Source organism: Dendrobates tinctorius, unplaced genomic scaffold (assembly GCF_039654945.1).
Source record: "Dendrobates tinctorius isolate UK_male_01 unplaced genomic scaffold, ASM3965494v1 ptg000048l, whole genome shotgun sequence".
Lineage (NCBI taxonomy): Eukaryota > Metazoa > Chordata > Amphibia > Anura > Dendrobatidae > Dendrobates > Dendrobates tinctorius.
Window position 1 is genome coordinate 20,997,335 of NW_027361716.1, and position 24,836 is coordinate 21,022,170.

Consider the following 24,836-nt stretch of genomic DNA (forward strand, 5'->3'; position numbering starts at 1 on the left):
TCTCCTCCCTCTCATGTCCTGATCTGCACTGAAGCATTACAATGAAACACTTCAAAGTGCCCTGGATGCATTTGCACCCGCTATAAATAGAACACCACAACACAGATGGCGACAACCCTGGCACACCCTGCAAACACGTTTCCTGCAGCGGTGCTCCAGGTGCGCCGAACGTCTGTGGAGAAAATCCAATCTACACGAAGATTTCATCCATTATAAGTTTATGCTTCGAACATACAACACTGCCCTTCACCTCTCCAAACAAACCTATTTCAACACCCTCATCACCTCACTGTCCAATAACCCGAAACGTCTCTTTGACACTTTTCATTCTCTACTCAACCCAAGAGTACAGGCCCCAACCACGGAGCTCCGAGCTGACGATCTGGCCAATTACTTCAAAGAAAAAATTGACCAGATTCGACAGGAAATTATCTCCCAATCACCTCATACCATGCACTGTCCTCCCTCCCCCACTGCATCTAGCTCACTCTCTGATTTTGAACCAGTCACAGAAGAAGTAGTAAGCAGGCTCCTTGCATCTTCTCGCCCAACCACTTGCACCAGTGACCCATTTCCGTCACATTACCTCCAGTCCCTTTCCCCTGCTGTCACCACTCACCTAACTAAAATATTTAACCTCTCTCTCTTCTGGTATCTTTCCCTCATTTACGCATGCCATCATACATCCACTATTTAAAAAACCATCCCTAGACCAAAACTGTGCCGCTAACTATAGACCTGTCTCTAATCTTCCCTTCATCTCTAAACTCCTGGAACGCATGGTCCACTCCCGTCTTATCTGCTATCTCTCTGATAACTCTCTTCTCGACCCTCTCCAATCCGGCTTCCGCTCCTTACACTCTACTGAAACTGCCCTCACTAAAGTCTCTAATGATTTACTAACAGCTAAATCTAATGGTCATTATTCCATGCTAATTCTCTTGGATCTCTCTGCAGCATTCGACACTGTGGATCATGAGCTCCTCATCACTATGCTCTGTTCCATTGGCCTCAAGGACACCGTTCTCTCTTGGTTCTCCTCCTATCTCTCTGACCGCTCCTTTACTGTATCTTTTGCTGGTTCCTCTCTCACCTTCCCCTTACTGTTGGGGTTCCTCAAGGATCAGTCCTAGGCCCCCTCCTCTTCTCCTTGTACACTGCCCCTATTGGTCAAACAATCAGTAGATTTGGTTTCCAGTACCATCTCTTTGCTGATGACACCCAATTATACGCTTCTTCTCCTGACATCACGCCAGCCTTTCTAGAAAACAGCGGCGATTGTCTAAACGCTGTGTCTAACATCATGTCCTCACTATATCTGAAACTGAACCTGTCAAAGACTGAACGCCTTGTGTTTCCTCCCTCTGCTAATGTACCTATTCCCGACATTGCCATTTCTGTGTGTGGCTCCACTATTTCTCACCAGCAACATGCCCGCTGTCTTGGGGTCATACTTGATTCCGAGCTTTCCTTTGCCCCCCACATTCGATCACTGGCTCGCTCTTGTCATCTGCACCTCAAAAATATTTCTAGAATTCGACCTTTTCTTACTTTTGAGTCTGCAAAAACTCTTACTGTTTCTCTTATTCATTCTCATCTCGACTATTGTAACTCTCTTCTAATCAGTCTCCCTCTTACCAAACTCTCCCCTCTCCAATCTGTCTTGAATGCTGCAGCCAGGATCATATTCCTCACCAATTGTTACACCGATGCCTCTACCTTGTGCCAGTCATTACACTGGCTACCCATCCACTCCAGAATCCAGTACAAACTTATTACCCTCACCCACAAATCTCTTCATGGCTCAGCACCACCCTACATCTCCTCCCTTGTTTCAGTATACCACCCTACCCACGCCCTCCTTTCTGCTGACGACCTAAGGTTAGCATCCTCAATAATCAGAACCTCCCACTCCCGTCTCCAAGACTTTACACGTGCTGTGCCAATTCTTTGGAATGCACTTCCCAGGTCAATACGATTAGTCCCCAATCCCCACAATTTTAAACGTGCCCTGAAAACGCATTTATTCAGACTGGCCTATCGCCTCAACATATTAACCTAATCTATCCCTGTGTGGCACAGCCAAAAGTTTTGCCATAACCAGGTTCCCCGCATCATGTTCCCACATGCTTAATGCATCCATTAGCCCTCTGTGTCTGTACTGATACACACTTAAAATTATGGCTGGTCCATACAATCAAGGCAACTGTTACCACCCACCTTTCGTGTCTCCCTTTTTTTCCTCATAGATTGTAAGCTTGCGAGCCGGGCCCTCATTCCTCTTGGTATTTGTTATAGTCTATGTTATTATTATGCTGTAATGTCTATTGTCTGTACAAATCCCCTCCGAAATGTAAAGTGCTGCGGAATATGTCGGCGCTATAGAAATAAAATTTATTATTATATTATTATTATTATGGTCCATTTTTCATGTTTTTTTTTGTTTTGTCTGTGTGTACTGCTTTTTCTTTGTAAGCACACAAAAAAATCGGATGGCTGTTTCCCCATCGTTTCCCAGCAGTCAGTTGGTGAAAAGTGGACAAGCATGTGGTGAAGAATATTTAAGATATAATTTCATGCCAGTCATTTGTATCTTATTTCGCCTGGGATCATAAAACCTGTTCCTTTGTCCAGCACTGACAGGAAACCGGGCTCAACACGAAGCCCTCATTCTCAATGCCTCAAGGGGAAACCTGGCACATAGCTCAGCAGGGAGGCCTAGCCTCAAAGGCTGTGAGTGACAGATCTCACACCTTGACCAGCTCAGAGCAGGACAAAGGCTTGCTTGTGAGAGAGTCCTGCTGAAGCTCCAGACTCATTCTAGAACATTCCAGAAACATTCCATAATTAATTATGGAGATACTATACTTCCTAGTCATACATCGTGTATATTTCGGAGTTCCCCAGAACTTGGTGAACGTCCGCCTGGGTCTCTGCCCATTCTAGCATCTAGGGGAATGGAGATACGTAGAACAGCTAGTAGAAACCAGATTGTACAGTATATCCCTCCGGCTCTGTATCGCCCTTATATACAGGATAATGAGTCTTCGGTAGGGGGCTATGTCTGTGCCCTGGTGTGGTACAGTTTACAGCACCGTGTACAGTATATCCCTCTGGCTCTGTATCCCCCTTATATACAGGATAATGAGTCTTCGACAGGGGGCTATGTCTGTGCCCTGGTGTGGTACAGTGCACAGCACCGTGTACAGTATATCCCTCTGGCTCTGTATCCCCCTTATATACAGGATAATGAGTCTTCGGTAGGGGGCTATGTCTGTCCCCTGGTGTGGTACAGTGTACAGCACCGTGTACAGTATATCCCTTTGGCTCTGTATCCCCCTTATATACAAGATAATGAGTCTTCGGTAGGGGGCTATGTCTGTCCCCCCTTATATACAGGATAATGAGTCTTCGGCAGGGGGCTATGTCTGTCCCCTGGTGTGGTACAGTGTACAGCACCTTGTGCAGTATATCCCTCTGGCTCTGTATCCCCCTTATATACAGGATAATGAGTCTTCGGTAGGGGGCTATGTCTGTCCCCTGGTGTGGTACAGTGTAAAGCACCGTGTGCAGTATATCCCTCCTGCTCTGTATCCCCCTTATATACAGTCATGGCCAAATGTATTGACACCCTTGCAATTCTGTCAGATAATGCTCAGTTTCTTCCTGAAAATGATTGCAAACACAAATTCTTTGGTATTTTTATCTTCATTTAATTTGTCTTAAATGAAAAAACACAAAAAGAATTGTCCTAAAGCCAAATTGGATATAATTCCACACCAAACATAACAAAGAGGGTGGACAAAAGTATTGGCACTGTTCGAAAAATCATGTGATGCTTCTCTAATTTGTGTAATTAACATCACCTATAACTTATCTGTGGCACCTAACAGGTGTTGGCAATAACTAAATCACACTTGCTGCCAGTTGACATGGATTAAAGTTGACTCAACCTCTGTCCTGTGTCCTTGTGCGTACCACATTGAGCATGGAGAAAAGAAAGAAGACCAAAGAACTGTCTGAGGACTTGAGTAACCAAATTGTGAGGAAGCATGAGCAATCTCAAGGCTACAAATCCATCTCCAAAGACCAGAATGTTCCTGTGTCTACCGTGCACAGTGTCATCTAGAAGTTTAAAGCCCATGGCACTGTGGCTAACCTCCCTAGATGTGGACGGAAAAGAAAAATTGACAAGAGATTTCAACGCAAGATTGTGCGGATGTTGGATAAAGAACCTCCACTAACATCCAAACAAGTTCAAGCTGCCCTGCAGTCCGAGAGTACAACAGTGTCAACCCGTACTATCCGTCGGCATCTGAATGAAAAGGGACTGTATGGTAGGAGACCCAGGAAGACTTCACTTCTTACCCCGAGACATAAAAAAGCCAGGCTGGAGTTTGCCAAAACTTACCTGAAAAAGCCTAAAACATTTTGGAAGAATATTCTCTGGTCAGATGAGACAAAAGTAGAGCTTTTAGGGCAAAAGCATCAACATAGAGTTTACAGGAGAAAAAAGAGGCATTCAAAGAAAAGTACACGGTCCCTAGAGTCAAACATGGCGGAGGTTCCCTGATGTTTTCGGGTTGCTTTGCTGCCTCTGGCACTGGACTGCTTGACCGTGTGCATGGCATTATGAAGTCAGAAGACTACCAACAAATTTTGCAGCATAATTTAGGGCCCAGTGTGAGAAAGCTGGGTCTACCTCAGAGGTCATGGTTCTTCCAGCAGGACAATAACCCAAAACACATTTCAAAAAGCACTAGAAAATGGTTTGAGAGAAAGCACTGGAGACTTCTAAGGTGGCCAGCAATGAGTCCAGACCTGAATCCCATAGAACACCTGTGGAGAGATCTAAAAATGGCAGTTTGGAGAAGGCACCCTTCAAATATCAGGGACCTGGAGTAGTTTGCCAAAGAAGAATGGTCTAAAATTCCAGCAGAGCATTGTACGAAACTCATTGATGGTTACCGGAAGCGGTTGGTCGCAGTTATTTTGGCTAAAGGTTGTGCAACCAAGTATTAGGCTGAGGGTGCCAATACTTTTGTCCGGCCCATTTTTGGAGTTTTGTGTGAAATGATCAATGTTTTGCATTTTGCTTCATTCTCTTTTGTGTTTTTTTCATTTAAGACAAATTAAATGAAGATAATAATACCAAAGAATTTGTGTTTGCAATCATTTTCAGGAAGAAACTGAATATTATCTGACAGAATTGCAGGGGTGTCAATACTTTTGGCCATGACTGTACAAGATAATGAGTCTTCGGTAGGGGGCTATGTCTGTCCCCTGGTGTGGTACAGTGTACAGCACCGTATGCAGTATATCCCTCTGGCTCTGTATCCCCCTTATATACAAGATAATGAGTCTTCGGTAGGGGGCTATGTCTGTCCACTGGTGTGGTACAGTGTACAGCACCGTGTACAGTATATCCCTCTGGCTCTGTATCCCCCTTATATACAAGATAATGAGTCTTCGGTAGGGGGCTATGTCTGTCCACTGGTGTGGTACAGTGTACAGCACCGTGTACAGTATATCCCTCTGGCTCTGTATCCCCCTTATATACAGGATAATGAGTCTTCGGTAGGGGGCTATGTCTGTCCACTGGTGTGGTACAGTGTACAGCACCGTATGCAGTATATCCCTCTGGCTCTGTATCCCCCTTATATACAGGATAATGAGTCTTCGGTAGGGGGCTATGTCTGTCCACTGGTGTGGTACAGTGTACAGCACCGTATGCAGTATATCCCTCTGGCTCTGTATCCCCCTTATATACAGGATAATGAGTCTTCGGTAGGGGGCTATGTCTGTCCCCTGGTGTGGTACAGTGTACAGCACCGTGTACAGTATATCCCTCTGGCTCTGTATCCCCCTTATATACAGGATAATGAGTCTTCGGTAGGGGGCTATGTCTGTCCACTGGTGTGGTACAGTGTACAGCACCGTGTGCAGTATATCCCTCCTGCTCTGTATCCCCCTTATATACAAGATAATGAGTCTTCGGTAGGGGGCTATGTCTGTCCCCTGGTGTGGTACAGTGTACAGCACCGTGTACAGTATATCCCTCTGGCTCTGTATCCCCCTTATATACAGGATAATGAGTCTTCGGTAGGGGGCTATGTCTGTCCCCTGGTGTGGTACAGTGTACAGCACCGTGTACAGTATATCCCTCTGGCTCTGTATCCCCCTTATATACAGTAACAATGTAACAAATGGCGGAGAAGCCATCTGGCTCAGTTCTTCCTTTTCCAGTTGGCTGTATTCCTGACCTTGTGGGGCAGAGAACTCTTCCAATGTTTCATAACTGGATAACAATATCCAATGCTCAGAAGCACATTAACTCATTGAGTTACGGTAATTTTTTAATGGGTAGGCCTGTATGTTTTTAGCTGAGAGAGAGCAGACCTTCCCATCGTCCAACCCACATGACAGGGAAACAAGTGAACAGTCTAATCTTAACCCATGATCTTCCTATTAAGACGTGCGGCCTGGTAAACAGTGATAATGTTCTGTGATGTGGAGGATCTGCCCTGCCATGTGCTCTGCTGCACGTAAACAGCTCGTCAGGAATCAGGAGGCTTCATTCAGAGTTTCAGCTCTTTATAGATTTGTACATTATGTTGTGGATAAATCCCAATGTATGAAGCTTTTGCTGCACTTGTAGCCTCTAACTTGTGTAAGTTGTTTTGCCTGGGAAAATCGATTCCTCGGTGATAAGCACCTACACACAATGAAGAACATCTACTGACCATTACCTACAAAACGCCACCTATTGGGCTTTTTCTATGAAAACTGGTGCAGGTAAAGTTAGGATTGACGCACCGCCAGGTACAGTACATCCTCGTGTTTGGCAAGGAGCAGTGATCTGATCTTGCAGTGAACATCTTCATGTAGACTTTGTGGTTTGGGTTTAGGAAAAAGAAAACAGTTTAAAAAGTTTGCTAGAAATATCTACTGGAAAGTAAACTGGCAATACTGATTGTCTATTATAGTCTTTGTAGGTGAAGTTGGGGAATTTCTGAGGCCAGGACGCTGTGAATCCTGTGTGTGCCGCACGTAGCTGGACTTTGCCCGTGTAGATGACACACCACATTTTGCGAGAGAAAACACAACCGTTCTGCTCAGATGTTGGTGCCGAACATGTAATCAATGATTGCGTATAAAATGTAACCAGCACAGAAATGTGGCATGGTTTGTAAAAACGAGTAATAAGGCAAAATACATGGTAGATACTAGGTAATGTGTGTGAAAGCGCACTCCTGAACTAGGCGTGTTGGTAACATTGACTTTTATTGCTTTAGTCCTTATGACTGTGCGCCATCGTTAGTAACATGTATGGCAATATAGCTGGTGGTTCTATAGCTTAGTTACATAGCACAACAGACCAGGTCTAGGTGATCATTTGTGACCCTTTTCTTGGACTATTTCCCTTTAATTTAATCACTATAATGCAACAGAAATGTGGAACTGCTTTGTGCATAAGCCATGCCCGTGTTATACATGGCCGGCTTTTACTGTGTTTGCACTACTTTATAAGATAATTAATTGGTAGGCACATGTATTTTGTGTAGTCGGCATGGTATAAGCCCTTGCAGATGCCCACTTCGCAGATCCACATACTGTATATAAGTGGGCTGCATTATATGCCCGGTGCCCATACTCATTAGTTTTGGATGGTATAGGAAAGCAAGCTGCTGTCAGACATCAGACTTACCTTCTGAAGGAACTAAACTATCAGGTGTTGAAATTCATTCCCGATCCTCCTTCTAAAGGATAACAAAGGAGTGCTGGGAGGTCTCCATATGCATTAGCAGGCTGTCCAGCCATGCTGAGAACAGCAGGTTCATATGACTTTTCTTTAGTGTTTATTGGGGGCTTTAAAGCAAGTCCAACAACCCCAAAATGCATTTGAAATGGGCTACACAGTGTTATAGGGGACTTACCCTTATAAAAACCATATTAGTGCTGTACTGGTCACTGGTACAGTGTCTAAGAAAATAACTTGTGTTTGCAAAAGAGAGGCTATACCGCATCCTCACCTGTGCCTGGCCATGTGCACACAGTGGTTGGGCAGGCTGTCCTCCAGGCCTTCTTTCTGCTGATGCCTCTCACTACACTAATACTCCCAGAGTTGTAGAAATCGGCTTCTCAAGAGTTGGCTCCTATTCCGGGAGTATTAGTGTAGCCAGTGCCATCAAGCAGAAAGAAGACCTGGAGGAAAATGCACCGATCACGGTGTGCACGCTGCCAGGCACAGACAGTGCTCTTGTGCTCACACCACGGCAGAGTTCGCTCTGGGAAGCGTGCACTGTCAATCAGATGTTGGGAAAGGGCCCCAATATGTAAATGAGGAGGCGTAACAGGACACCAGACTCTTGGTTACGTCAAGGGTACGTCATAGTCTGCTCAATTGTTTACTCTGACACTGTACTAATCACCGGTACAGTGTTAGTATGGTTTTTATAGAGGCCATGTTCCCTACAACCTGTTAAGCCATTTAAAATGCATTTTGGGGGTGATGTCCCTTTAAGTAGTTTGGAGGCCATTATTTTCACATCATGTCACAAATAATTGGACCTATAATGGTGCAAATTACTCAATCTCTGGTCTTTTTTTCTTGCGTCCAGTTGCTTGTATTTTGCCTCTTGCTTTTACACTCGCAGACGTGACATAAAGGCTTGATCTCCATTATATAAATAACACTGCAGCCAAGCTCACAGGTGTCATCATACAGCTGTCTCTGATCCCCCTTGCTACTGCTCAGCTGTCTCTGGTGTGAAAGCTCCTCAGCAGACTGTCTACTCCCTGAGAGAAGATCTGCCTCTAAGGAACACTTACCCTATAGAACAAAGCCCTGGAAGTGAAGCTGCGAATATCCTTCACACATGTGTCCAAGGGTTTCTGGAAGTTCCCAGAATTGAGGTGTGAGTGGTTCTCATGGGGGCAGAAAATTTGAGTGCAATCCAATTAAAAACATTAAGGTTCCCACACAAATTAGTTTGTCGCCCAAGTTCATGTGTTTTGGTGGGACTGGCCAGCTTCAATTGCATAGGGGGGGTGCCTGACTTTCCAGTGGAAGGTGTCTCTGTAAATACACAGCCATTTTGTTCTTGGGGGAACTAAGACATCAGCAGGATTGTCTAGTAGTGGCCTAACGTTTCTCCACACATGCACACTTGGCCAAACATCCAGATGTATGGTGTTTTGGTAGGGCTGAAGTGCATGGCCCATTTTGCAGTCAGCTGTCAGGACAAGCTGGGTGTTGTAGTTTCACAGGCGTTAGAGGGTAGAGTTGAGCGAACAGATTTGCGAGAGCCTTGTCCTGCAGTCACAGACCAGAACCTCCTCCCAGCTAATTCATTTCAAGCATCTCTTCTAATGAGTGGACCCCGGCAACTTCATATGTGTTGGGCCGCAACATAAATGAAGTCTACTAGTCAGAAGAAGCGTCGGGGATGTCATGGGTGGTAAGAGATTTATAGTGCTCTGGTCCGGCTGCCACAGACCACAGACTTGGCTGCTGGACAAGGGTCCTGCACATCTTTTTGTTCAACTCTACTGGAAAGTCATAGGTTGGCCACCGTATTCAGCCCTGACGAACTTGGTATGCTAAGAAAAGATAAAAGGGAAACAAACTATACTTTGTCTATTCAGTTTTTTCGACAAGCAACATTGCCCTAACTAAGGTCACCAATGACCTACTAGCTGCCAAGGCCAAGTGACACTACTCTGTCGTCCTCCTCCTGGACCTGTCCTCTGCCTTTGACACAGTGGACCATTCCCTATTACTACAGACACTGTCATCTCTTGGTATCACAGACTTGGCCCTAGCTTGGATTGTGTCATACCTAACAGACTGGACACTCAGCGTCTCCCACTCGCACACCACCTCCTCACCGCGCCCCCTATCCGTCGGAGTCCTGCAAGGTTCAGTCCTAGGGCCCCTGCTCTTCTCCATTTACACCTTCGGCCTCGGACAGTTCATAGAAGAATAATAATAATAATAATAATAATAATAATAATAATAAAATTTATTATTATTATTATTTTTATAGCGCCGACATATTCCGCAGTACTTTACATTTCAGAGGGGATTTGTACAGACAATAGACCTTACAGCATAACAATAATCACATACAGTAGATTATAACAAATACCAAGAGGAAAGAGGGTCAATATGTGACGAACAGCCCACCGCTGTCCGTCCAAAGACGGGCGACTGACAGGGGGTCCCGCTGCCACCAAAACGCGACGGACAGCGGACCCTGTGTCACCACTATGTCACAGTCCCACCACTGACACGGGTGTATCAGCGGACGGAGGGACGAGACACACTGCCGGCACACGGCTATCACAGGCACAGTGGGGGCTTATCTTAGTTATCCCACCACTGGCACCATGTGACCAAAAATATCCAGCAAGCTAGTCTCGCTCTACAATTTATCGCAGGGGGGGTATTTTGGGTGCCCCACCACTGCTATCAATCTTCCAAGTACTGCAGGGATTTATGTATATCCCACTTTCTCAGTTCCACTTTGGATCTCGCAGCTCTCCGGCGCCCCCCTTACCCTCAGGTCAGTCAGGGAACTGCACCTAGGATAATTGGTCGCCGGACGGGCTGCCTGTTGTGAACCGGCAATTAGGCTTCTGTAGTAAGGGAATTATCAATGCTGTGGCCGCAGCCCCTCATGCAGCAATATAAGACCCTTCTGTACTGCCAGCAAGCCGCAATCACCGTACACAACGCTCTGTCACCAGTCACGGTTACTTAATTGTCTTGGCTTTCAGTATCCCCTCTATGCTGATTACACACAGATCTACATCTCTGGACCAGATATCACCTCCCTACTAAACAGAATCCCTCAATGTCTGTCTGCTATTTCATCCTTCCCGGCTAGATTTCTAAAACTTAATATGGACAAAACAGAATTAATCATCTTTCCACCATCTCACGTGACCCCCCCCCACGGACCTATCCATTAAAGTAAACGGCTTCCCACTCTCTCAGTCCCACAAGCTCGCTGCCTCGGGGTTATCTTTGACACTTTTCTCTCTTTCCAACCACATATATAAGCCCTTTCCACTTCCTGCCGACTTCAACTCAAAAATATTTCACGGATCCGTACATTCCTCAACCAAGAATCTGCAAAAACCCTAGTCCATGCCCTCATCATCTCCCGCCTTGACTACTGCAACCTCCTGCTCTGTGGCCTCCTCTCTAACACTCTCGCACCCCTCCAATCTATTCTAAACTCTGCTGCCCGACTAATTCACTTGTCCCCCTGCTATTCCCCGATGTCTCCCCTCTGTCAATCCCTTGCACTGGCTCCCCATTACCCAAAGACTCCAGTTCAAAACCCTAACCATGACATACAAAGCCATCCACAATCTGAGTCCTCCATACATCTATGACCTCGTCTCCTGGTACTTACCTGCAGGATACCTCCGATCCTCACAAAATCTCCTTCTGTACTCCCCACTTATCTCCTTTTCCCACAATCACATGCAAGACTTCTCCTGCGCATCCCCCCTACTCTGGAACTCTCTACCACAACATATCAGACTCTCGCCTACCATGGAAACCTTCTAAAAGAACTTGAAGACCTACCTCGTCCGACAAGCCTACAACCTGCAGTAACCACCAATCCACCAAACCGCTGCACGACCAGCTCTACCCATGCCCATCTACCCTTGCCCACTGTATTCTCACCCATCCCTTGTAGATTGTGAGCCCTCACGGGCAGGGTCCTCTCTACTCCTGTACCAGTCGTGACTTGTATAGTACTTGTATGTATTTTGTATACCCCTCCTCACATTTAAAGCGCCATGGAATAAATGGCGCTATAATAATAAATAATAATAATAATTGTTAAATTATCTCCATTGTTAAATGGATATCATGGTTTCTACTTCTACCTGGGTTGTATCAAGTATATGGCCCGTAGAAAAAAGTTTGAATAGGGCCCCTCTCCATTTTGACCAGCTTGAGTAGAATACATGAAAAGCTTAGAATTTTTACTCTCCCTATAACACAGGGATAATGCACGTAGTGTTGTCACCGAGCAGGAAAAATGCACACAGGGATGTCACGGAACAGGGAGAAGACTACAGTCACACATCCATTAGTAGTTTTTATGTTTTTCTTCCATGTAAACTGTCTGATTTGACTATTAGCAATGGATCCATCAGTAGGGGAAACATAGATTGAACTCTAAAGTCTGTCTTCTGTTTGTCATGCACTCTAAAGCTATGTGCACACGTTGCGGATTCTGCTGCGTTTCCGCAGCGGTTTTGGCCCTGCGGAAACGCACCAGTTTCGCTGACATGGTACAGTACAATGAAAGTCTATGGGTTTTCAAAAACGCTGTGCTCACGCTGCGGTTTACAAACCGCAGCATGTCAATTGTTTGGGCGGTTTCCGCAGCGGTTTCACACCTTTTAACATAGTAGAGGTGTGAAACCGCAGGGCAAAACCGCAGACCAAACCGCAGGTCACTTTACCTGCGGTTTTACCTGCGTTTCCTCGCGGAAAAACCCGCAGCGGAATCCGTAACGTGTGCACATAGCCTAAGGGTGTGTGCACATGCTGCGGATTCTGCTGCGGCTCCGCAGCGGATTTGGCCGCTGCGGATCCACAGCAGTTTTAGCTACGGTATACAGTACCATAATATCCTATGGATATTAAAAACTGCAGTGCAGACGGTGCGGATTTTTCCACGCGGTTTTCCTGCGGTTTCAAAACCGCAGAAAGAATTGACATGTCAATTCTTTCTGCGGATTCCGCTGCGGTTTGCCATCTCCTCCATTGTGGAGATGAAAATCCGCAGGGTAAAACCGCAGGCCAATCCGCAGGTCTTTTGACCTGCAGATTTACCTGCGGATTTTACAAAATCCGCGCGGCCAAATCCGCACTGCAATCTGCAGCGTGTGCATGTACCCTAAGGGATCTCCATAGACTTATAATGGCGGAGTCTGATCTGCAAAACTGACAAGAATAGGACGTGTTCTGAGTCTCGTGGGTCTGGTGCGGATCTGTTCAGTGAATCTATGGCTCTATACACTGTGTGTTTTACCGATCTGTGAATGTGGCCTAATACACAGTGATGTCAGTGTACAGGGATAATCTCCCGAAATGTGGAATTATACAAAGTGATATCACAGCACAGGGATAATCTAATATATAAAGCTCAAAGTGTGTATGTATGTGTGTGTGTATGTTTGTATGTCCGGGATAGGCATCTGCACCGTCGCAGCTACAGCCACAAAATTTGGCACAGTCACACATCTGGACCCCAAGAGCGTCCTAAGCTATGTTGTGAGCGAAATTTTAACCCCGCGCGTTCCAATTCACCAAACAATTTTGCCCCTATCTACATACTGGGGGGAAAAGTGTGTGCGCGTCAAGCCCCGCCCCTCACTGTGATGTCACAATGCCCCTATTTGCATACTGGGGAAGCAGTGTGTGCGTATCAAGCCCCGCCCCTCATTATGATGTCACAATGGTTGCCATGGCTACGCTGATATCATCAAAGGTTGCAAGCCCTGCCGCCGCTCATTATGATGTCATAATGGTTGACTATGGAATGGAGGATGTGTGATGAGTATATGGGCACCGGACTATGGGTTGGAGGATATGTATATAGGCACGGGACTATGGGATGGAGGATATGTATGATGGGTATATGGGCACGGGACTATGGGATGGCGGATATGTATATGGGCACGGGACTATGGGATGGAGGATGTGTGATGGGTATATGGGCACTGGACTATGGGATGGAGGATATGTATGAAGGATATATGGGCACGGGACTATGAGATGGCGGATATGTATTATGGGTATATGGGCACGGGACTATGGGATGGAGGATATGTATGATGGGTATATGGGCATGGGACTATGAGATGAAGGATGTGTGATGGGTATATGGGCACTCGACTATGGGATGGCGAATATGTATGATGGGTATATGGGCATGGGACTATGGGATGGAGAACATTTATGATGGGTATATGGGCATGGGACGGAGAATATGTATGATGGGTATATGTGCATGGGACGGAGAATATGTATGATGGGTATATGGGCATGGGACTATGGGATGGAGGATGTGTGATGGGTATATGGGCACTCGACTATGGGATGGAGGATATGTATGATGGGTATATGGGCACGGGACTATGGGATGGAGGATAATTATAATTTTCTATAACTAACCACAGTTAGTTGCTATGCCCGGGCAGCGCCGGGCTCTTCAGCTAGTTTACTATAAAGGATAACTTGGCGTTCCTTTTGACCTCACGTGAATTGCATGTTTATCGTGGGAGTCTGGTTCTGAGACCCCACCATCATGCGGCAGGCAGGAGCTCACCTGGAAAGCTGTGCAGATTCTGGAAAAAGCAGATGATTTCTGTTGAATCCATGCCCCACTCTGTGTGCGCAGTCCGCTATTCTTGGGGGTCTGCTGTGTGATTGGTGGGGTCTCTTGCCCATGATCCCCAGCCATCTGTAAGCAGGTAGAAAGTTTAATTACTCTCTAGTCCCCATTCCTACTGTGCGATTATCTGATTATTTTTGAATGTTTTCCTTTCACTGGACTTTAATTGGATCAACCTGGAAAACCTTTCTAATCAAATGCAGCACATCGGGGGATTTATCAATATGGTCAACTGTTGTCCCTTGGATGTAAGGCGATCCCCTGAGCAGATGACTTGCACGTTCCCATGTCTGATATTGTGAGGAGGGAAGCAGCCGCCTTCTGTTTTATTAATGGTCTGGTTACATTACACAAACAGCGCTGTGTGCTATGGTTACAGAATTCGTCACCCCACACCCTGGTCTACCTGCCGTCGCTCCGTCTGCTGCTTCCTCTTTATGCTCTCTTGGCCATGTTGCTGCCTGCACACCGTGCTCTGGTTGGCTGCCTGCAAATTCCCTTTCCTTGGGTTGTGTGTGGACAGGCCTCTCAGAAGTCCCATTGTACAATGTAATCACTTCCAATTGCAGCTCGGGAACATGCATGTTATGTGCTGATTCAGTGCAACTGGAAGCTGGGTGCAAAGGGTTAACGTTGCAATGTCTTGTCCATCCTATTTCCATATGGTCACAGGGAGAGCTTTCCTTTCTCTTGTCTCCACTGTTACCCATCCAGTTGATAAAGTACCTGATTCAGGAGTGAATTGTGGATGCCAGTGCAATACCATTGCCCTTCTCAGATATTTTGTGCTTCTCTTGCCTCTGCAAATATTCTCCTGGTGCTGATTAACCATGGTTGCTTACAAATCTGGCCTAGGAGTTCCTCTTCAGGCCTGTGGGCTCCAAGAAATACTGATGTGCCAGGTGCAGGTCTTGTGTGTAAGCCAGACTTACCTTTTATCCCACATCCTTCGTCATCTAGGAACGTACCCTTATGTAGCGGGCTTTCGGCTGTACCAGTGTTGCTATTACTTGTCTGTAGATCACCATTCTTCTTTGTTCTGTCTTCTTCAGGGCTCCGGAGATTATTTTGGGGTTACCGTTTTGTGAAGCCATAGACATGTGGTCGCTGGGCTGCGTGATTGCTGAGCTTTTCCTAGGATGGCCGTTGTACCCAGGAGCCTTGGAGTATGACCAGGTAAGGGACACATCTGCTGGTAAGGGCTGACTTGTCTATCGGTCTAACCGGCCACAGGAACCATTTCACAAACGTCTTTTCTTTGCTTTTTAATGGAGACAGATTTGTTTAGTGTAAAGGCGCAGCTGCCTCCTGTCTTCGGAGGACCACGTCAGGCAGTTGCTATTGCATTAATCCAAGGATAATTAGGCACAGTGCTTTATTTGTATACTTCTAGGTACATGGCCTCAGCAGCCCTCTTTGTGCACTACTTTGCATGACTATGTAATAAACAGCCTGGAAATAGGATTCTCAAGAGAAGCCTGTGCTCCTCCGGAGAGCTGGCAATCATTACCTGCTAAATAAAGCCATTGCCGTGATTGCTGGTGCTCCGTTACAGCAGCAGGGAAAGCATTATGTCCAGGATTCAGGGTAACAGCTCATGTATGATAATCTATAGGTATCCCTGTATTTGTGGGGTGTGATAAAACACTCCGGGATCGCCTTTGCTGGGGTCAAAGGTCACGTGCGTTCAGCAGGAAACTCAGGCGCAGAGCTGGGAGTCGGGTATAACTGACACTGGGTCAGGTTTATTAAAGGTGAAAGCAATGCAAAAAGGAAATAAAACATAAAACAAATCCTTGCCTGTCCGGCACTAACTAAACAATGGACAACCTAACTACCAACTGGCGGGCTTCTCCCGTCCAGCCAAACCACAGTTGCAGTGGGCACTGCTTTCACTCACGTGTGTTTCTCACACAGACAGGCTCTGTGTTCCCAGGCTGAGACACTCACACAACCACCTGGCATCCTTTTATATCCACCTCCCATTATTCATTAGTAAGCAGGTGCGATACTGACCAGACTAGGCCACATAGGAAAGGAATCTGGGCGAGATATACCTGCCCTCATCCACTATTCCCACATGATTCTCACAGGGGGTATTCCCATGCTGCAGATTGTTGCAGAGATTTCTGCCACTGAAAATCTGCTCCATACATTTGAATGGGGTTGTTTTAGGTGAATGGGACAAATGCAACATTTTGCACAACAAATCCAGCAGCTTGTGGGCACCCCCTTAAAGGGAATCAGTCAGCAGAATTGTGCACAGTAACCCTGTCATGCCGGAGCCCATTTTTGTTTTTGCGTTTGTTTTTCGCTCCCCTTCTTCCCAGAGCCATAACTTTTTTATTTTTCAGTCAATATGGCCGTGTGAGGGATTGTTTTTTAGCGGGAGGAGTTAGGCTGTGTTCACACACAGCGTTTTTCTCCTTCGTCTCATTGGGGGACACAGGTACTGTGGGTGTATGCTACTGCCATCTGGAGGCTGACACTAGGCAATACAACACAAGGTTAGCTCCTCCCCCGCCGCATACACCCTAAACCTGATTGCGGGCGAAAAACAGTTTTTTGCATAGTGTCTTATGGAGGCACACACACAGTCTGGATCTCTCCAGACTATTTTTTTCTAGTTTACTATGAAGATGAGACAGGGGCGACGGATCCTATTGAAAGGGTCCGATCTCCCCATACCATCAACGGGCGAGCACGCATTGAGTATTGTCTCCGCGTATACTTTCCCGCACCGAGGGACATATCTGGGACTTTTCCCCAGACTTCTATTTTTGTTTGTTATTTTATGAAGATGAGACAGGGGCAACGCATCCTATTGAAAGGATCCGATTTCCCCAAACCATCAACGGGCCACCACGTGAGAATGTCGCCTCCACGTTTCCTCTCCCGCACCGTGGGACAAATCTGGGCAGGTTCCCAGAATTTTTTATTTTTAGTTTGTTTTTTTCTAAGATGATGAGACAGGGGCAACGGATCCTATTAAAAGGGTCCAATTTCCCCAAACCATCAACGGGCGACCACGTGAGAGTGTCGCCTCCAAGTATGCTCTCCCGCGACGTGGGACACGATGCCAGACTTAGCCCTGTCCACCCATAGGTATTGAAACCATGGGCTTGCACAGAGGCACAAGACTAGTCTGTGCGGCCCCCACTGCTCCACCAACGCTAGACGGAGGTGCGGAAAGGCGGCGGACGGTCCCTCTCCTCGGCTGAAGCTGGACGGAGTTAGGGTGCCTGCACCGTCCTGGATCCCCCACCACCCCTCTCCTCCCCGGTATACCTGGTGGAGTCGTCAGAGATCGCAAATCACCGGCCGCGTGTGTGGGGCTCCTGGGCAGAGAGATGTGGACACAGCAGCGGTGTGCTAGGAGCGTGCAGCAAATCCTTTCCGGTACTTCCTCCTGCAGGTAAGCTGGCGCCCGTCGCCACCACCTCCGCCGCCGCCTCCGACCACTCCTGTTGCGGAGCCTGGCGCCTCCGGCAGCCGCGCTGCTGCGGCGTTTACGGCTGCACCGCTGCTGCGTCCTCGGCCGCATCCCGCGGGCGGATGCTGTAAAATTGAGCCCACGGCTTTGGCCGGAGCTAGGCCGCAGCGGAAGTCCCGCCTCTGTCGGGATGTCACTTCCGGCGGCCCGCCCCTTGAGGCCGGGCAGGCGCCGAATTAATTGAGGCCCCGGCTTCGGGGTGGGATAGGCCGCGGAAGGTAGGGTGGTCGGCCTGCCCCAGACAGGTGCGCAGGAGTGGTGGCGTGGAGGACGCAGGAGTGGGTAAGGCGCAGCTGAGCTGCAGGTGCACGCTGGACACGCAGGGGGTGCCCTCCTGCCCCCCCCCTCCGTTCCTCTCTGGGAAAAAAGAGAGAAAAAGAAAAACGCCTTGCTCATGCAATATGGCCAGGGAGGGTAAAGCGTACGCTGCATGCATCTCCTGTAGAGAAGCTTGGCGGCTGCTAAGCAGCCTGAGCCAGGGCCGGGATCCAAGTGGGAGACCTAATCCCAAACGTGCCCAGGAGCCCCCCTCCGGTAGCTGATTCCAGAGAGCCAAATCCTCCAGAAGGCTATTACTATGGCGTCGCTTACAAAGGCAATCGACTCTCTTCATGCCTGGAGAAGGGTCCTCCATCTCACGAGAACCCTCGGCCTGCAGGGGCCGCTCTCATGCCAGACAGATGCCAAAGGAACGCACCTACACAAGGTCTTTCCGGGTTGCCCGGTGCCTCGGCATCTGGGAGTTCAGCATCACGCTCTGTCACCTATGTTACCTGCCTGCTGAGGTCGGGAGCAGAGAGTGTGGATTGGGACTCAGACGCTCCGCCGGACCTGGATATCTGGGGCTGTCAGTAGCAATAGACAGCCTCATTGGAGCTGTCAAGCAAACCTTGGGGGTAGAGAATGAAGTTACCCTGGCCTTGAGCCATAAAGTAGCCTTTAGACAGGCCAGGCGTCCGCAAGGAGTCTTTGGCACTCACCCAGAGTTTGAAGGCATTGGGCAGCGCCACAGAGAACGCCCAGATAGGCGCTTCTCGGTTCAGGAGACTATGGAGACAAGATATCCATTTGCCCCTGAACTCTGTAAAAAAAAAAAATAAAAAAATAAAAAAAAGAGATCGACGGAATCACCAGTGGTGGATCCACCAGTATCTCGTCTGGCCTCGAAGTCCACTAAGAATCCCTCTGATAGGCTCATTGAGAGCTTGGCTCGATTAGTGTGTTTGAAGCGTCAGCTTCAGCGCTCGCCCCCTCCTTTGCACAACAGGGAGAGCCAAGGCCATGATGTCATGGGCTGAGTCAGTGAATAAGGCTTTACGAGATAGAGACCTGCCTGCGGAGGTGTTAGGTCACAAATCAGATTCCTATGGCCAGAGACTACTTGATCAATGCCTCCTTGGATGCAGCCAATTGTGCAGCATCGGCAGCCGCTAACGCGGTAGCCATTAGGAGAGCCCCTTTTGTTAAGGGCTTGGCGAGAGGATTCTATTTCCAAGAGGTCTCTGACTTCCGTACCCTATCAAGGGCCTGTTCGGGGAAAAATTTGGATCAGCGCATTTCTGACACGGCAGGAGGAAAGAGCAGCTTCCTTCCACAGCAGAAGATCAGGCAACCTTTTTTCCTAGTTTCCGACATAGTTTCGGGTCTTTCGCAACTCCGGGGGGACGGCGGCAGCCAGTTCGGCCGGTCCAAGTCGCCCTAGCCAGAACAGGGAGTGACAGGTCTCATGTAGACTCAGTCCAGTGGCGGGTTCCGCGCCCGCCAGGTCGAGAGGTGCCAGGAACCCCCAGCCGAATGACTCGGGGAGCATTATGGGCGACATCAACAGGGCAGGCGGGCGCCTGCTCTTATTTCGTCATTCTGGGTCGAGTTAGCACACGACTTATGGGGGACGAAACTGGTGTCTACGGGTTCGACTTACAGTTTGAGGAACCCCCAAGACGGTTTTTTGTCTGCCCGACTTCCCAAGGTACAGTCCAGGGCAGGGACGTTGCGGGGGGCCGTCAGGTCACTCCAGGACGACAGGTCATTATTCCATACCAGAGCTCGAGAGGGCTCAGAAGTTTTATTCCAATCTCTTCACAGTCCCCGAAAGGGATGGGACAGTCAGAACGATTTTGAACCTGAGGCTCTTGAACAAGTTCATCAGGATCACACATTTCAGGATGGAATAGCTTTGTTCGGTTATATCGGGCATGGTGCAGAGAGAATATATAGCCTAAGTCGGTTTTTAGGATGCCTACCTGCATTTTTTCTTTTGCTCCTCTGCATCAAAAGGTTCTTCGGGGCGCCATCAATGGCCAACATTTTTTAGTTTGCGGCACTGCCCTTCGGGCTAGCCACCACCCCGGAGGGTTCACAAAACTAAGGGTAGGCGTGAGGGCCGTCTTACACACTCGGGGCATAGTCGTCTTCCATACTTAGACGACCTCTTGGTGAAGGGTCCCTCTTTTTGAGCATGCAAGGAGAATGTCAGCATTACGCTAAGATACGCTATTCCGCTTAGGATGGTTGGTCAACAGGGAAAGGTCATCCCTTGTCCCAACCCACAGGATTTTCTTCCTAGGAATGATCTTCGATACCTCCCGAGGGTTGGTGAGTCTCCCTCAAGACAGAGCCGTACCGCTCTTCAGGGAGTCCGGAAGCTCCAGCAGCCAGTTCCTCGCTCCATTCGTTTCGGGATGAGGATGCTGGGGAAGATGGTGGCAGCAAGGGAAGCGATTCCGTTTGCCCAGTTTCCTTCTTCACCCGCTACAGCAGGCTCTCTTGTTAGATTGGGATAAGAATCCATTTGCCCTCGATCAGCAGTGCCAGCTATCCTCTCAGATCAGATAGTCACTGGAGTGGTGGACGGTCAGATCTTCGCTTCTTCAGGGTAAACCTTTTCCCCCAGAACACTGGCTAGTGGTCACAACAGATGCCAGCCTCCTGGGCCTGGGGAGCAGTGTTTCATCACCACACGACTCAGGGCAAATGGTTGCGACAGGAGGCACGCCTCCAGGTCAACTTGTTGGAGATACGTATAGTCTGACGGACACTGCAGTATTTTCAACACTTCCTAGCCGAACCACCCGTTCAGATTCAGTCAGTTAATGCCACGGCAGTGGCTTACGTAAATCATCAAGGGGGCACACGCAGCAGGACAACCATACGTGAGACGGGACACGTCCGGCAGTGAGCTGAGAACATCCAGCGGTATTTTCGGCGGGCCACATCCCAGGTGTAGAGAATTGGGCAGTCTACTTCCTCAGCCGACAGGAGGTCGTGGCTGGGGAGGGGTCCCGGCACCCCGAGGTTGTTCAGCATATTTGCAACGATGGGGTACACCAGATGTAGATCTGATGGCGTCCAAAATGAACGCCAAGGTGTTCGTTGCTCGGGCACGGGTCCCACGAGTGTTCGGGGTGGAGGCGTTGGTTCTACCAGGGGACCAGTTTCGCCTTTCCATACCTGTTTCCTCCGTTGCCATCGCTTCCAGGAGTTATCAGAAAGATCAAGGTAGAAGGGGTACCAGTAGAGCTGCTGGCACCAGATGGGCCCTGACGGGCATGCTATGCAGATCCGATACAGCGGCTCACAGACATCCAGTGGCGATTGCCTCGGCGTGCGGATCGGCTGTCCCAAGGACCGATCTACCCAAACTCGGGGGCCCTGGGTTACATGGCATGGCCGTTGAATCTTGGATTCTAGCTCAAGCGGGGTTTTCACCACGAGGTGGGCGCTACAATGGTTAGCGCCAGGAAGCATACCTCGGCGAGTCTATCGTTACTCCTGAAAGTTGTTCTTTACTTGGGGTCGAGGGCACGGTCTTTCGCCCCGGACATTCTCTATTCCCGACATCTTGGCCTCTCTCCAGTCGGGCCTAGATGCAGGATTAGCCCGAGCTCTCTTAGAAGTCGGATATCGGCATTGTCCTTCCTATCCCAGTGTAGAATGGCTACTAATATGCAGGTAAAGGCTTTCATCCAGGGAGTCTCTCATCTAGTACCTCCCTATAAGGCGCCAATGGGCACCAGGGACCTTATCCTAGTCCTGAGTGTTCTGCAGGAAGCTCCTTTTGAGCCGCTACAGGTCTTTCCTTTACCATTTCGTTCGCGGAAGGGGGTATTTTTGGTAGCAGTCACCTCAGTTAGGCGATTGTCAGAGTTGGCGGCGCTGTCGTGCAGAGCACCGTTCCTCGCTTTCCGCAAGATAAGGTGGTGCTTAAGTCAGCTCCCCCCTTTTCTTCCAAAGAGGTGTCCTCATTCCACATCAAGGAGGATATTGTCTTGCACTCGTCCTGTCCGGTATCAGGGCATCGCGTGGAAGAAGCTCTGCACACGTTAGACCTGGTAAGAGCTCTCCGGAGGTACGTGTCAAGGACAGCACCCTTGCGCCAGACGGATGCGCCGTTCGTGCTCCCTGAAGGGCCCAGGAAGGGACTCGCTGCCTCAAAGATCGACCATAGCCAAAGGGATCCGTTTTACTATTCAAGAGGCCTTTCGCATCAGAGGGGCGCTGGTTCCATCAGGGATCAAAGCGCATTTTACTCAGGCAGTGGGTGCCTCCTGGGCGCTTCGGCATCAGGCTTCGGCGGAGCAGGTATGCAAAGTAGCAACCTGGTCCAGCCTGTACACGTTTACTAAATATTACATTGTCCATACTCAGGCTTCGGTGGATGCGAGCCTGGGTAGAAGGATTCTCCAAGCAGCAGTAACGCACCTTTAAGCAAGGGATGCATGGCGCTTGGATAGGTGAGTCAATCTCCCACCCAGGGACTGCTTTAGGACGTCCCACAGTACCTGTGTCCCCCAATGAGACGAAGGAGAAACATGGATTTTTGTGAGTACTCACCGTAAAATCCTTTTCTCAGAGACGCTCATTGGGGGGACACAGCACCCACCCTGTTAGCCTGTTGGCTCTTGTTTATTTGATTAATGTGTATGTTGTGGTGAATGTCAGGGTGGTCCTTTCCCAGACATATTGTTTACTGCATTAAGGCTAATGGTGTTTGCTCTCCTACTGCACTAAACTGGTTTCCGCCGGCAATCAGGGCGAGGGTGTATGCGGCGTGGGAGGAGCTAACCTTGTGTTGTATTGCCTAGTGTCAGCCTCCAGATGGCAGTAGCATACACCCACAGTACCTGTGTCCCCACAGTACCTGTGTCCCCCAATGAGCGTCTCGGAGAAAAGGATTTTACGGTGAGTACTCACAAAAATTCATGTTTTTGCGCGTTTTTCCTGCGGATTTACCAAAAAATCACTCAAAAACCGCTTAAAAGAAGCTTCCCATTCATTTTAATGCATTTTGCACTTTTTGTGCATATTGATGCGTTTTTTACCGCAAAAAAAATGCTTTGCGGTTTAAAAAATGCAGCATGCTCATTAATTTTGCGGTAAATTCTGCATTACTGGCTATTTTCTATGTGTCTGGGGATGCGCAGAAAAAAATTGTGGCAAAAACGCGCAAAAATCGTGGCACAAACGCGCGTTTTCTGGGAAGGAGTCCTGTTTTTATGCAGAAATTTTCTGCATACGTGTGCACATAGCCTTATACTTTTGAACGACACCATTGGTTTTACAATATTGCGTACTCAAAAACGGGGGAAAAAAATTCCAAGTGCGGTAAAAATGCAAAAAAAAAAGTGCAATCCCACACTTGTTTTTTGGTTTATTTTTTCACCATGTTCATTAAATGCTAAAACTGACCCGCCATTAGGATTCTCCAGGTCATTACTAGATTATAGACACCAAACATGTCTAGGTTCTTTTTTTATCTAAGTGGTGAAAAAAAATTCCAAACTTTATTAAATTGAAAAAAAAAATTGCACCATTTTCTGGGACCGTTAGCGTCTCCATTTTTCGTGATCTCTGGTTGGGTGAGGGGCTTACTTTTTGCGTGCTGAGCTGCCGTTTTTATTGGTACCACTTTTGTGCAGATACGTTCTTTTGATCACCCGTTATTGCATTTTAACGCACCGTTGAGGCGACAAAAAAAAACTAATTCTGGCGTTTTTAATTTTTTTTTCTTGCTACGCCGTTTAGTGATCAGTTTAATCCTTTTTTTTTTTATTGATGGGCGATTCTGGAAACAGCGATACCCAATATGTGTATTTGTGATTTTTTTTTTTTTTTTTTGTTTTATTTTGAATGGGGCGAAAGGGGGGTGATTTGAACTTTTTATATTTTTCTATTTTTTTAATATTCTTTTTTTTTTTTTTTTTCCTTTTGGCATGCTTCAATAGTCTCCATGGGAGGCTAGAAGCTGCCAAAGCTCGATCGGCTCTGCTACATAGAGGCGATGCTCAGATCGCCTCTATGTAGCTGAATTACTGCTTTGCTTTGAGCGCCGACCACAGGGTGGTGCCCATAGCAATCTGCTTTCAATAGCCATAGAGGTCTCAAGGAGACCGCACCGATGACCCCCGATCACGTGACGGGGGTCAGCAGTGTGCGTATTTCCTGCACGACGGCCGAAGCGCTTGTTAAATGCCGTCGTCAGAGATTGACAGCGGCATTTAGCTAGTTAATATTGCGGGCACATGTCAGCTGACATGTCCCGGCTTTGATATATGTGTGTGTGTGTGTATGTGTGTGTATGTATATATATTATATATTCACTTATTTGTTTTGTGTGTCTAAAAATTATATTTGAACATGGTATGTAATGATATTATGGTCTTCAATGGAGAATGAAAAAGAAGAGGTTGAACAAGGAGATGACATCAAAATTTTATTTATATATATATATATATATATATATATATATATATATATAATTTTGACGTCATCTCCTTGTTCAACCTCTTCTTTTTCATTATATATATATATATATATATATATATATATATATATATATATATATATATATATATAAGCTGAAGAGCCCGGCACTGCCCGGGCATAGCAACTAACTGTGGTTAGTTATAGAA

At 47.6% G+C, this 24,836-nt stretch overlaps 1 protein-coding gene across 2 annotated transcripts in view; it reads left to right on the forward strand.

Moving 5' to 3' along the window:
* HIPK3 (homeodomain interacting protein kinase 3) overlaps window positions 1-24,836 on the forward strand; it is a 184,342-nt gene that overhangs the window by 118,031 nt on the left and 41,475 nt on the right. For both annotated transcript variants that reach the window (XM_073576340.1, XM_073576341.1), the window contains one exon: window positions 15,485-15,608. In XM_073576340.1, the coding sequence (XP_073432441.1) occupies window positions 15,485-15,608 (124 nt within the window). The remainder of the gene's footprint in view (window positions 1-15,484; window positions 15,609-24,836) is intronic.